The following is a 14902-nucleotide window of genomic DNA, read 5'->3' as shown; positions in this document are numbered from 1 at the left end:
TCTCTCTCTCTCTCTCTCTCTCTCACTGTCCCTCCCCCCCAAAATAGACAAATAACTTAAAATATATACATATATATACAATCATCTCAATAAAAGCATAAAAAGTATTTGACAAGATTCAACACCACTTCATGATTGAAATTCTCAACAAATTCAGTATAGAAGGAACAAACATCAACATAATAAATGCCATACATGACAAGCCCATAGCAAACATCATACTCATGGTGAAAGGCCAAAAGCTTTCTCTCTGAGATCAGGAACAAGACAAAGGTAGCCACTCTCAGCATCCTATTCACACAATACTGGGAGTCCTGGCCAGAATAATTAGGCAAGAAAAAGAAAGAAATTGCATCCAACTCAGAAAGGAAGAAATAAAACTGTCTCTGTTTGCAGATGATCTTATATATAGAAAATCCCAAAGACCACCAAAAAATTGTTAGAACTAATAAAAAAAATCAGTACAGTTGCAGGATACAAAATCAGTTAGGATTCTGGGGCCCCTGGCTGGCTCAGTTGGTAGAGCATATAACTCTTGAACTCACCCCATGTTGGGTGGAGCCTATTTCAAAAAGCAAATAAATAAAAACATGCTATTTAAAAAAAATTAGTTGGAATTATATACACTAACCACAAAATATATGGAAAAGAAATTTGTTTAAAAATCTCATTTACGATAGTATCAAAAACTGTAATATACTTAGGAATAAGTTTAACCAAGGGCAAAAGATCTGTACACTGAAAATTATGACACTGATGAAAGATTAAAGATGAAACAAATAAATGGAAAGTTATCCCATGCTCATAGATCAGAAGAATCAATACTGTTAAAATGTCCATACTCTCAAGCCATCTATAGATTCTGTGCAATCCCTACCAAAATTCCAATGACATTTCTCACAGAAATAGGAAAAAAATCCTAGAATTTGTATGGAACCACAAATACCCCAACTAGCCAAAGCAATTTTGAAGTGGGGAAAAAAGCTGGAGGCACCATATCTCCCAATTTCAAACTTTATTACAAAGCTGTAACAATCAAAACAGTATGGTACTGGCACAGACACACAGACAACAGAACAGAATGAGAGCTCAGTGGAGCTAAGAATATTCAATGGGGAAAGGATAGTCTCTTTATTAAATGGTGCTGAGAAAAGCAGATATTCACATGCAGAAGAATGAAATCGGACCCCTATCTTACACCATTAACAAAAATTAACTTGAAATGGGTTAAAGATTTTCATGTAAGACCTGAAAATGTAAAATTCCCAGAAGAAAACATAGGGGAAATAGATCCTTGACATTGATCTTGACAATATTTTGTACATGACACCAAAAGCATAAGCAACAAAAGCAAAAATAAACAAATGTGACTATATGAAACTGAAAAACATCTGTACAGCAAAATAAGCAACCTACGGAATGAGAAAAAGCATTTTCACACCATATATCTAAGAAAAAGTTAATATCCAAAATATATGAAGAACTCCTAGAACTCAATAGCTAATAATAAAAATAATAACAATTTTTTTAATGGGCAGAGGATCAAGATACACATTTTTTCAGACATACAAATGGCCAACAGATACAGGCAAAGGTTCTCAACATCATTAGTCATCAGTGAAATGCAAATAAAAACCACAATGAGGTATCACCTCACACCATAATAAAATGGTTATTATCAAAAAGACACGAGATAACAAGTGTTGGCAAGGATGAGGAGAAAAGGGAACACTTGTACACCACTGATGGGAATGTAAATGGGTAAAACCACTATGAAAAAAATATGATGCCTCAAATAATTAATAGAACTACCACATGAATCAGCAACCCACTTCTGGGAATGGATACAAAGGAAATGAAATCACTGTCTCAAAGAGATGCCTGTATCCCTATGTTCACTGCAGCATTAATCACAACAGCAAGACATAGAAACAACAATGTTGCCATTTGCAACATGGATGGACCATGAGGGCATTAGGCTAAGTGAAATATATCAGGAAGACAAATACTGCATGATCTCACTTACGTGTGGAATCTTAAAAAGTTGAACTTACAGGAAGAGTGAGTAGAATAGTGGTTGCCAAAGATTGAAAAGGTGGGAGAGGGGCGCCTGGGTGGCTCAGTTGGTTGAGCGTCTGACTTCAGCTCAGGTCATGATCTCATGGTTTGTGAGTTCGAATCCCACGTTGAGCTCCATGCTGATGGCTCAGAGCCTGGAGCCTGTTTCATATTCTGTGTCCCTCTGTCCCTCCCTTGCTTATGCTCTCCCTCTCTCTCTCTCATGAATAAATAAAACATTAAAAATTATTTTTAAAAGATGGGAGAAACAAGATGTTGGTGAAAAAAGTGCAAACTTCCAGTTGTGAGGTAGGAATCTAATGTACACTATGGTGGCTATAGTTAACAGTACTGTCTTATATACTTGAAGGTTGCTAAGAGAGTAAATCAGAAATGTTCTCCCCACTCCCCCCCACATACAAAGGGTAATTACGTGAGGTGATGCAAGTGTTAACTAACTTTATTGTGGTAATCATTTTGCAATATATATGTGTAGCAGATTATCATGTTGTACACCTTACGCTTACACAACATTACATGGTAATTATGTCTCAATAAATCTGGAAAAAGAAGAATTTAACATTAAAAAAAGAAAAACAAAGATGATCAAAGGAGAGGAACTTGTACTATCCTTTTTTTTAAGATTTTTTTAATGTTTTAAATATTTTATAATATATATATTATAGAGAGAGAGCATGAGCAGGGGAGGGTCAGAAAGAGAGGGAGACACAGAATCGGAAACAGTCTCCAGGCTCTGAGCAGGCCGTCAGCACAGAGCCCGACACGGGGCTCAAACCCACAAACCGTGAGATCATGACCTGAGCCAAAGTCAGACGCTTAACCAACTGAGCCACCCAGGCACCCCAGAACTTGTACTATCCTTAAGCCCTTATCAGGTTAAGTCTAGAATTCAATGAACATTCTGCATATCGCAGAATGAATTCAGTGCCCAGTAGTGGCTAGAATATCAAATATGATTTCAAGTCAGTTCCATTTTTTAAAAAGGGGGGGGCAACATGGAAAATAGCTTCCTTATGGCTTCAAGCCATCTTCTTTAAACTCTATATATTTTAGTTTTTTAAAAAAAGCTTTCTTGAAGATCCAATTCTTTTTTCTTTCTTAAGAATTTTTATTTATTTATTTTTTAAATGTTTATCTTTGAGGGAGGCAGAGTGCAAGCAGGGGAGGGGCAGAGGCAGAGACAGAATCCAAAGCAGGCTCCCAGGTCTGAGCTGTCAGCACAGAGCCCAGGATGGAATGCACATGAGATCATGACCTGAGCCAAAGTCGGACACTTAACTGAGCCAACCAGACGCCCTATGAGGTTCCAATTCTTAAGCCTTACTTGACAGGAGAAAAATCAAAATCAATCTTTAATCTTGAAAGCTATTAAATTTATTAATTTAAGTTTATTTATTTTTGAGAGGGGGTTAGGGGCAGAGAGAGATGGAAAGAGAATCCCAAGCAGAGTCCGAACTGGCAGCACAGAGCCCCACACAAGGCTCGAACTCATGAACCACAAACTCCCCACCTGAGCCCAACCAAGAGTCAGATGGTCAACAGACTGAGCCATCCATGCACCTGGCTATTACATTTTAAAACACAAAATTGGGGGGAAGCAATCTTTCCATACAGGTACATGCCTGTTCTTGTTGAAAAACATTATAGAAGAGATGAAACAAGAATGTCTACTTTAAACTTTTTTAACATTTATTTATTTTTCAGAAAGAGACAAAGAGAGAAAGAGAGAGAGATAGAACAGGTAGGAGAGGGCCAGGAAGAGGAGACATAGGATCCAAAGCAGTTCCCCTGCAGTGAACACAGAGCACTACACACAGCTGGAGATCATGACCTCAGCAGAAATCAAGAGTCCTCCACTTAACCCACTAAGCCACTCAAGAACCCCCAAAATATCTACTTTAAAACAGGCATTAAACACCCTCAAGCATGCTTTACCACATCACACAATGGGGGCTGGCTTAAATTTTCTTAAAGTTCTGTTTTCTCAAGTAGTAACAGTCATTATTAGCCAAATCACAAATATTAAAACAAATGAAAATGTAAAGCAATGTTCCCAAAAGTATCAAGAGTACATTTAATGAAATTAATGGGTAGGACCCAGAAAAGAATACCCAAAGCTCCCTGATTATACTGGAAGGAGGCCAAGTTGTTCTGTCTGCTATATGGAAACAAAATCCAACAGTAAAACTTCAGAGCAAAAGTCCCTGGGTTATTCTTCAGAGGGTTAGAGCCTCTGGAGCTATAGGGAATGTAAAAGTTGTTTAAAGAAAGGGCAAACAATAAGCAAACCATTCAAGTGCTTAGGTATTGTTTTTGTTTACATATACAATTTAGAATTAGAAATCTGAGCTTGTACAAAATTTAAATAATTTACCTCTACCTCGTATTACTTTTCACCCAATTTCAACCCTTACCTAAGCTTTTGGGTGAAAAACAACCTGAATGGTCTGACTCTAGGCACAAATTGAATTTTCCTAGCCCCAGTTAAATGGTCTAAGTAATACAAACAGGTGGAAAAATAAAAAGAGAGCTTGATTATCTGTAAAATGTCCATAGTAAATATTAAGGCGAAATTTACCAACAATAAAAATTATGAGATAAACTAACCAAATCCACTTCCGGGATGAGCCCTAATGTTAGAGCTTCATCCTTTCTGAGGTTTTGTTTTATGTTTTTTTGAATTAAGCTCTACACCCAATGAAGGGCTTGAACTCACCACTCTTAGATCAAGAGTTGCAGGCTCTACCAACTGAGCCTACCAGGCGCCCTTAGAGATTTAAACTTAAGAAATTCTGGAAGATTCTAACATGAAACAAAGGTGAACATTTTCTGGGTAGTGAAGATACGAATTACTTTTTTTTTCTAGTTTTTTTTCTTTTTTTCAGTCTTCACACAGCGTACGGGTGGGGGGAGGATGTGAACTGGGAAGGAACTAACGGCGCAGGCCCAATACCAGGATGTCAACCTTTTTATCAGTCTCCACTGTCCCTTTAGCTTCTAAGACCAGGGAATCTCCTAGCGAGTCACCCAAGGGGGAGCCCCACCTTCCCCCGGTCTTTCCCGTCCTCAAGATGGCAGCTGGCGCGAAAATCCGGGTCGGCGCGCGGGGCACTCTGGGAGCGGAAAAGGGGGACCGTGGCGGCGGCCGAGCCGGAAGAGGAGGAGCCAGGCCTGGAGGATTCGCTGGAGTCGCTGTGGCTGCCGGTGTTTGCGGGTCGCAAGGAGCGGGTCCTGGCGGGCGGCGTGTGTCGCGATGCCGGAGCTGGCGGTGCAGAAGGTGGTAGTTCACCCCCTGGTGCTGCTCAGTGTGGTGGATCATTTCAACCGGTGAGCGGGTGCGCGGGGTGGCCTGTAGGGATCGCCGCTGCTGAGTCATTGGCACGCTGGGACAGCGCGGCGGCCGCCGGGGCGCTGACGGGCCGGGGGTGGCACTGACTTGCCCAGAGTCCCGGACCGCCTTCAGATCACGAAGCCTCAACCACCCAGCATCGTCCCCCGTTCCCAGCCGGCACTCCTCGGTCCGGACTGCCCATTCCTTTTACCCGACTCCGTACGCTGCCAGGATATGGGGGCAAGCTTCACTTGGCCTTGATCCCCCAGGCCTCGTCCCTGTCTGTCACTTCGCTCCTTTTCACCAAAAAGCCTTGGTGCCCGTTAGGGAAACGCTACAGGTTTGCGCTTCTGTATCTCTGAAGGCTGTCACCAAAATTCTGGTCTCAGCGCTCGGAAGGGCTCCCGGGGAGAGCTGTGGTTTCTAAGCAGGAATCTGTTTTGACGGGAACTTAAAATATAGATGAGGTGTCAAGCTTTTCTTTTAAAAATGAGAGCATTAGGAGAGTTGGGCATTAATGAATAGAAATAAAACATCCCACAAATGTTTCTTCCGCCTTCGCTTTGCTTGTTTTGGAGCTGTTCGTCCCGCTGGACCTGTTACACGTGTTCATAACTTTTACAAGATAATTACTTAAATTGGCAAGCGTAAAGACAAAGTCAGTTGTTGAAGCACCTATTCTCCTGCAACTTGCCTTGTACAATTCCTCAACCAGAGCTTTAAAAAAAAAAAAAAAAAAAAAAGATTCCTTGAGGCTTAGGGTCCCCACTTCCACTGCATTCCAGAGCCCTCAGCCTCACAGGATAAGCAGGCATTCCCACTGTACAGTAGTTACTGTTTTCCTCTCATAGGAAACTAGAGGTGCTAATGGGGTGCTGATTTCAGTTCTGTTCAAATGACATGGTGCAGACACTAGTCACTGCTGTGTCATAACAGATGTAGGGTTTTAAAAAACATGGATTTTTGTAGACCAAAAGAAAAGCACATGAGTGTGGAAGTTTCTTTGCAAGTGTGGAAATTTACTGCCTGAGATTTTCCAAAAAATCAGAACTACCAGGGATACAGAATCCTTACCTTGGTTTGACCCAAATCCCAAATTTAGTAAGCATTTATAAATTTGACAAGCTGTATGTTTAGAAAAATAATACCGTGAAACCATGCCTGTTAAGGAATTATACTTCAGTTTCACATCGGCGTGACCTTTGTCTTTCCTTTGAACATGGAGTTGTTTTGTGTCTGTGTCTCACATTTGCTAGCGGTTAAAGGAGAATGTTACATGAAGATCAGTGAAATGAGACTGTGTAAGTGAAACACTTGAAGCTCCTGAAGACAGAAATCACTGAGGAGGTTTGATATGTAGATAGAAATTCTGCTGAAGTAAAATCTTTCTCACTTGTTCAGCTCTCCTCTCTGTGATTTAGTCACCAGCTCACTTCTGACCTCTGCCTGAGTAAGCCATTCACAGAGACCACAGATGGCACACACATTAACTCAGGGTCAGAACCCACTTCTGAGCCCCCAGATGGTACAGAGTATTGTAACTTCCAGTAGGGCTTGTCCACATGGGAGACAGAATCCAGAGAACAGTTGGCCAGCCAGATCATAAAAGTGGTTCTACTTTAGCATCTTTCTCTCTGAAATTATTTGAGGATAGAGAAGATAGGAAAAGTTTCAAAGAGAAACCTGCAAAAGAAAAAGTTAAAGGTGGTAGCATAACTTAAATGCATTTTTCAAATACCAACCAAATAACATTTTAAAACTCTTGATCTGGGGAGTTTTCATTTTTCTCCATTTTAAGTCTCTATTAAGTTTGAAATGTTTCCAAGTGTGTGATTTCTTTACAGTGGGTAAAAAATGCCAGCGTACAAAGTTCATGAATTACCCACTATATTTATTAAAATTTAATATTAAGGACTAACCTGACACTATTAGATTTGTTTAGTGGGATTAGTTCCCACGTAAACTCACTTGTATCTATACCATTAATATTTCCTAGTGAATATCTAATTGTTGGGTCCACCTCCCTGTGTGCCTGTCAGAATGACCTTCTGCTTTCTCCTTCAGAATAGGCAAGGTTGGAAACCAGAAGCGTGTTGTTGGTGTGCTTTTGGGGTCATGGCAAAAGAAAGTACTCGATGTATCCAACAGTTTTGCAGGTACAAGACAACTTTCACATTTTTCTGAGTGTGGTTAAAATGTCAAACAGCTTTAAAATAAAAAAAAAGTTTCCATTTTTACTACAATCCAGACTTTCAATGTCAGAATTGCTGAAGTATAGAAAAGAGAGGCTAAAGGGGCTCCTTTACTGAAGAGTAAATATTTCAAATTTGCAGGCCATAGAATCTCCATTGCAACTGCTCAGTGCTGCTCTTGTGGCAGGAAAGCAACTATAGACAGTGTGTTGACAAAGGGGGTTGCTGTATTCTAGCAAAACTATAAAAGTAGGCAGCTCTGATGTCGTACTCCCTGTGATCCTGTAAACTGTTAACCATGGTTATTGGTTGGCAGGGGGGAGGTGGAGAATATTACCTTTTACTCAGTATCATGAATCTGTACAAGGATCTGTCTATCCAGGGGCTTCTGGCTGGCTCGGCCAATTGAGCATCTGACTCTGATTTCAGCTCAGGTCATGATCCCAAGGTCATGGGATCTAGCCCCACAGTGGGCTCTGGACCGAGCATGGAGCCTGCTAAAGATTCTCTATCCCTCTGCCCCTCTCCCCTGCCCCCATGCTTGTGTATGCTGTCTCTAAAATTAAAAAAGAATGTATCCATATATTTTATGATTAACAAAATAACTGCTCTAGAATGAACTCTAGACTCGAGATCACGAACTCCAGTGTCTGAAAGGACCAAGTAGTAATGTTATTTGTTAATGCGAAATACTAGGAAGTTATAGGGCTTTTAGCAGACTGAGGAGTATGTGTCCATGTTAAAGGCGGGGGACCTCTATCTGGCTCTAGCCAGTTATTGCCAGGTCTTTCAGTTTCAAGTGAAGTGGAAGTCTGGATTTTTATATGAAATCTCCCAGTTTTTAATGACAGCAACTCAAAAATAATTTTAATGCTGTGTTGAACAAGCCAAATACTTAACATCGATCAGATGTGGCCTTGGGTGTCCAGTTGTAACATATGCTCTAGAGTTCTGACGAGCACCCTAAACTCTGTCTTATTTATTTTTTTCTCTGTAGTCCCTTTTGATGAAGATGACAAAGATGATTCTGTCTGGTTTTTAGACCATGATTATTTGGAAAACATGTATGGAATGTTTAAGAAGGTTAATGGTATGTCTTGATTGATTTATTGTTTAAATAAGGCACTGCTGTATATCTGTGTGTATTTGTGTATGATGCCCAGCTATATGCCCCTAATGTATGGGGTTTTGTTTTTGTTTTTGTTTTTTTCCTTTTCTAAGTATTCCCTTTTCTTTGTTTAATGTCAAGGGCTCTTTCACTTAGCCAGACTTAAGTAAGACTAGTGGTAGTAAAGGAATGAGGTAGAATAAATGAGAAACTTCAGTAGCAATTTAAGACGACCTGTACCCTCCTAGGTTTTGGGTAAGACATCTAGCCCTCTGCAACAGAAAAGTGAAGCGCTATCAAACGAAATCCATCTGCCCCTAGAGCTTAAGTACCACCAGGGTAAATCTGTCTCTCTGTCTCATGTGTCATCTTCATTTTATTTCCGTAGAGCAACCACATTGCTCTGGAAATGTTTATTCCCACAGCTCACGGTTCCAATCTGCGTGACAGAGACTTGCATTTGTTTACATATTGCCTCGGAATTGTTTTCTAGTTTCATGTGTGACTGGCTTCAACTGGTCTGAGATATGAGTATCTCTGGATTTCTCTCACTGCTTATTTTCTGAAAATTCTGTTCCTGAGTTTTAGATTTCACAAGTATGTCAAGGCTTAAAATAGGTGTCTGGAATTTTGAAAAAAGTAGAGAGTGTAAGGACTAGAGATCTTACCACCCTTTTGGAGGGAACTCTATAGATCTTCATGTAACAGTTCAAACCCACTAATGTTTTCCTTCCCAGCCAGAGAAAGAATTGTTGGGTGGTACCACACAGGCCCTAAACTACACAAGAATGACATCGCCATTAATGAACTTATGAAGAGATACTGCCCCAACTCAGTAAGTTCGCTCCGTCTTTAAAGCTCTTGAATGACATTCCTTGCCTGCTAACTTATGTAAGCATTTGGATTTGGATAGCGAATCATTTCACTGCTTTTTCTCTGTAAACTGTTTGTGTTGATTGGTAGCATTTTCTTTTCTTTTTTTTTTTTTTTTTAAAGTTTGTTTGTTTATTTAGAGAGAGCATGAGCGGAGGAAGGGAAGAGAGAGAATCCCAAGCGGGCCTCACACTGTCAGTACAGAGTCTGACTTGGCTGGGGGTGTGTGGGATGGGAGAGTGAGGTCATCACCTGAGCCAAAATCAAGAGTTGGACACTTAACCAACTGAGCTACCCAAGTATCCCAAATTGGTAGTGACGTCTTTAACTTACAATAACCCAAGTAGCAATAAATGTATGCTAAATGCTTGATCCTCCCAAAAGCTATATGGGGTTCTTAGCCTCCTTACAACAAGAAAACTGAGGTTCAGAGTGGTTAGTAAGATCCCACACATGTTGGGGCCAGGACTAAAATGCTGCCTGTCTAGATCCGGACTTTCTTACACTTGATGATCGCGCTGTACTACCTCTCAGCTTATTAATGGCTGGGGTAAAGAGCAGAAAAATGGTGGGATCATGTGAAATGTAGACTCATTTCTGCTGAAAATTCCAGCTCACATCTGGTTGAATGAATGAATAGCTTCAGTAATCATTGTCAGATGAATGGCTGTAATTATTCCTTACGTGCTCGGTGTGAGGTGGTTTGCTAAGATGCACTTTTCTGCCAGGTACTGGTCATTATTGACGTGAAGCCAAAGGACCTGGGACTGCCCACAGAAGCATATATTTCAGTGGAAGAAGTTCATGATGTAAGTCATCTTAGTATGAGCCTCGGAGATTACATTTTCTGCTTATTGGACGGTTCAGATTTTTTGTTGTTTTAATCCTTTCTCTCTAACAAGGAGTAGGTTGTTGATTTCTGTCAACACTTTGATGTTTCTTTCCCCCTTGAGTTTTTGAATCACCAAATATAGAAATTGAAGAGGACCATACAAATCTAAAATCCCCTTTTACAAATGAAATTGAGGCATGTATAGCCTCTTCTGGCATGAGATCTGTGGAAAGTTGCTCCTGAGCCCCATCAGGAGGTCCCTAGGTGATACAGTGAACGACATCCCGAAACGGATCCTTTGATTAATTAACCCACGGCACCAGAAAGCGGGTTGTTCTGACTGCACTGTTTCGGTGCTCTGACATAATTGGATCTGAGGGACATTAGATCATTAAAAGTTAGATTATTTGACATGAGCTTGTTTCCAGTACAGGTATTCTGTATAATGCCTATTGTAGAAAGAACTGTATGCTTTAAAACTCAAGTTAATCAAGACTTTCTTGAGTGTCCATCCCCACAGTGGTCTTAAGGGATTACAGGATTTTCCACAGAAACACTGGGCAGGGCCACTGTAATGTCAGCTTAGAAGACTAAGCTTTCAAAGCAAACTCCCCCCATTTCTGCTGGCACATAAAAACCTAGTGCTGCACCCATGAGGTGATTTGACTGAAAGCAGAGGAACCAAGGTGTGAGAAGGAATGCGTGCCAGTGTGCTTGTAAGTAAATAACTACATCCTCTCCTAGGATGGAACTCCAACCTCAAAAACATTTGAGCACGTGACCAGTGAAATTGGAGCAGAGGAAGCTGAGGAAGTCGGAGTGGAGCACTTGTTACGGTGAGCCTCAGGACAGCATCAGTCATAAGCGGCCCGAGAGGCTCTATTAGGAGTAGAGAGATCTGGGTTCTAGGCCTGCATCGTTTTTAGGGTGTCTTGAGCCATGATTTATGCTTTTGGATAATACATCTTGTCGGGAAACTGCAGTATTGACCGTGACAGGAACAGGTGTGTGAAGATGTGCAGCTGTACATTCTTGCTGTGCATGTGGTTTTTGGTAAAGATAGCCTGCCGACAATCTATGTGTGAGGATAGGTTTTTCTCTTAAAATACTGTAACCCTGTCTTAATTCAAAAGGGCATAGTTTTTCTCAAATAAGATTCCTTCTAGTTTAGAAAGTTAGTCCTGACTTAGGATCCTCACAACATCATACAGATGTGGATAGAAAATGGTTTTGTTTTTAGGTCTCCTGTTTTTTGAAAAATGCCCTGTGATGAGAAAGATAAAACGTATGCCTCCAAGTAAAAACAAAGTTAAAGCAGTTTGTCTTGAGAGAATGATGAAGTAACATTTTTCTTCTGAAACTGTGCCCCTCCCCACAAAGCTGGGTGTTTGCCTGGATTCTGAGGCCCCAGATCATAGTACAATGCACTGATGCTTTTGCCTGCCTTCTTGTTACAGGGACATCAAAGACACTACAGTGGGCACTCTTTCCCAGCGGATCACAAACCAGGTCCATGGTTTGAAGGGACTGAACTCCAAGCTTCTGGATATCAGGAGCTACCTGGAGAAAGTGGCCACGGGCAAGCTGCCCATCAACCACCAGATCATCTACCAGCTACAGGACGTCTTCAACCTGCTGCCAGATGTCAGCCTCCAGGAGTTTGTCAAGGCCTTTTACCTGAAGACCAACGACCAGATGGTAGTGGTATACTTGGCCTCGCTGATCCGTTCTGTGGTCGCCCTGCACAACCTCATCAACAACAAGATTGCAAACCGGGATGCAGAGAAAAAAGAAGGGCAGGAAAAAGAAGAGAGCAAAAAGGATAGAAAAGATGACAAAGACAAAGAAAAAGAGAAGGAAAAGAGTGACGGAAAGAAAGAAGAGAAAAAGGAGAAAAAATAAAACCTGTAGCTTTTTAATTTGTAAATTAAAATCGTATAAACTAACTCAGTGTGCCACTAGAGGGTTCTTTTTACTTTAAGCGCTTGTTAAAAGCTATACTGCTGAGAGCTGTCTGCCCCCGGTCACCTGCTGCGGCGTGGAAGGGAGTGGACAGAGGGCCTGAGCTCACACCTCAACCGCAGCTTAGGCGGCTGTGTATGGGGGATACGCTAGCTCAGGCTTCCCGTCACGTGAGAAAAGTGAGGAGGTAAACAGAACATTATTGATACTCTTCACTCTGACCTATAAAAGTGGAAGTTGAATTTTCCCCATCTCACAAGAAGCTTGGGGTCTGTTTCTGGCAGTTTGCAAAACTGCAAGGTGGAATGCATGAATTCCAGAAGTGCTCTGCCTTAGACCACCCTGAGGCCCGACCCTCTGAACTCTGTACCCTTAGCTCTGGCATTCTCAGAGCTTGGGATCCAGCCCCATACATTGTTTACCTTCAAAGACACAATTAAATGACTTGGTTTTTAAGTCTGTGTTCTAGTCGTTTTTGATTCTGGGAGTGGCAGTTGTTTTCAGAAGCAGCCAAGACTGCATTTTTCATTGAAGTTGTCTTAAAGAGTTATTTTAGGGGCACCTGGGTGGCCCAGTTGGTTGAGCATCCGATTTCAGCTTAGTTCATGATCTCATGGTTTCTGGGTTTGAGTCCTGTGTCAGGCTCTGTGCTGACAGCTCAGAGCCTAGAGCCTGTTTTAATTCTGGGTCTCCCTCTCTCTCTGCCCATCCCCTGCTTGTGCTCTGTCTCTCAAAAATGAATAAACATCAAAAAAAATTTTTTTAAGTTATTATAGACTTGGAATCTTTCATGAAAGACTGTCTCATTCCTTTAAAAGCATCCTGATGGTGAGAAGAGATCTCAACAGCCCAGAAGACCTGTGTACTAGTTTGTGCCTCGTTTGTCATCTGTGAAGTCCCTAGAGCAGTTCTTCATAAGAGACATGATTACTGTAGTAGGTACAGGTACATCTAGTGAGGAAGGTTACTGAGGATGGAACAGAGTTTCCCCAAAACAAGTGCTCGGGGCTCAGAACAAATAAGGCACTTAATCATTTGACCTACAGTAGTCCCTTTGATATTAATTTCCTTTCTTAAGTACTTAGAACATAGGGGTTCTCTAACGCACTATATGGATTATCAATGTTCAAAGATTTAAGAATGTAATAAAATGGCACTAAAATTAAGTCAACTGAATCTCAGAAACTAGTGTTGTCTCAAAGTCACCAGAAACCTCCATTTTCGTTCCAAAGAGCTAATTAGTGGAAATCAGGAGTTGGCAGTATGATATACAGGTAAGCTTTTATTCTACTTAATAGAAGCATACCCACATAAGGGCTGACTTCTAGATTCATTATGATATGGAGACAAAACGGATGGTCAGCGAAAAACCATGGAGAACCAACTTTTGCTTGTCTATTTCAGCAGTCAAAAGTCAGGGTTACTGCATCTTGAAGAAAAGAAATTTGAAATAACAGTCAAAGCCTGATGTATATTTCAAACCAGAAGAATGTAGAAGAAGCTTTTGAGATTTGGTTACCATGTTTCAAACAGAACTGATGTGAGAAAGGGAACCTGGAGCATTAACTTTGCCGGGCAAATGGATAGGAACAAGCCAGTATGTTTCTGAGGGTAGCTGGGAATGAAGAAAGTCATCCCAAGGACTGTGTCGTTTACGGAAGGTTCATGGGGCAGTTAGAGACACAGGATTCAGTCCAGATAAGCAGTATAATCTACTCAAAAAGCTTTCCAGGGTCTTGTAATCACACAATGCCACAGGCTTCTAAGTTTGTCATCATTTCATAAATTGGAAAGTTTGTTGAACATCTAAGACCATGGGAATACCCAGCCCTGGTTCCTTGTTACAGTTCATAGTTTGACCAACAAATGGACAGAATTGACTTCTACATTTTTTAAAATTTTTTAAGTGATCTCTACACCCAACATGTGGCTTGAACTCACAACCCTGAGATCAAGAGTCCAATGCTCTACCAACTGAGCCAACAAGGTGACCTCAATTAAGTTCCACCATTCTAACAGGATCCTCTATTTCTACCAAAAACAGTTTGTAGCCTCTAGAGTCCTGTAGGTTCATTTCCTAAGGCAAAATTGGCATCCTATGTAAGAGAGTGATCCTCATAAGGTTAGTGATGGAGTCTTACTTATACAAATAACAGCTGAATTGACTACAAAACCCATGACCCTCACCTAGAATAAAGCCTTGTGTTTGTATAACATGGCCGTTTCAAGATGAGATTTCTAAACTACTTCCATTTTTAAAAACACTAAAAGCTATGTCCTAGAAAAAGTCTTATCCAAAGTCTGGATCCTGCGTCCATAGTTGTAACATTACTTTCACTTCCACTTTGAACCAATGCTTCTGACTTACTGCTTTTGTGTGAGAAGTAACATCTGAAATGTCCCTGAACTTAGAAGTTAGTTACCTTTTTTTGTTTTAATGTTTATTCATTTTTGAGAGAGAGTGCAGGCAGGGGAGGGGCAGAGAGAGAGAGAGAGAGAGAGAGAGAGAGAGAGACAATCCCCCC

General features: G+C 41.0%; 1 protein-coding gene across 1 annotated transcript; it reads left to right on the top strand.

Moving 5' to 3' along the window:
* The first annotated feature begins 5232 nt into the window (after positions 1-5232).
* PSMD7 (proteasome 26S subunit, non-ATPase 7) lies at positions 5233-12833 on the top strand. The gene is made up of 7 exons (XM_077755691.1): positions 5233-5406; positions 7475-7566; positions 8600-8692; positions 9448-9545; positions 10312-10392; positions 11160-11251; positions 11873-12833. The coding sequence occupies exons 1-7, from the start codon at positions 5333-5335 to the stop codon at positions 12315-12317; spliced, it is 975 nt and encodes a 324-aa protein (XP_077611817.1). The 5' UTR covers positions 5233-5332; the 3' UTR covers positions 12318-12833.
* The last annotated feature ends 2069 nt before the right edge of the window (positions 12834-14902 follow it).

This window comes from Crocuta crocuta, unplaced genomic scaffold, assembly GCF_008692635.1.
Source record: "Crocuta crocuta isolate KB4526 unplaced genomic scaffold, BGI_CrCroc_1.0 scaffold152, whole genome shotgun sequence".
Classification (NCBI taxonomy): domain Eukaryota; kingdom Metazoa; phylum Chordata; class Mammalia; order Carnivora; family Hyaenidae; genus Crocuta; species Crocuta crocuta.
The sequence above is the reverse complement of the archived record's forward strand: the minus strand, read 5'-3'. Positions and strand labels throughout refer to the sequence as shown.

Excerpts from the sequence above, each read along its gene's own strand:
- PSMD7 (XM_077755691.1), top strand. The coding sequence starts at position 5,333 with ATGCCGGAGCTGGCGGTGCAGAAGGTGGTAGTTCACCCCCTGGTGCTG. Across the intron at positions 7,567-8,599 it reads TGTATCCAACAGTTTTGCAG|TCCCTTTTGATGAAGATGAC; the intron begins GTACAAGACAAC and ends TTTTCTCTGTAG. Across the intron at positions 10,393-11,159 it reads CAGTGGAAGAAGTTCATGAT|GATGGAACTCCAACCTCAAA; the intron begins GTAAGTCATCTT and ends ATCCTCTCCTAG.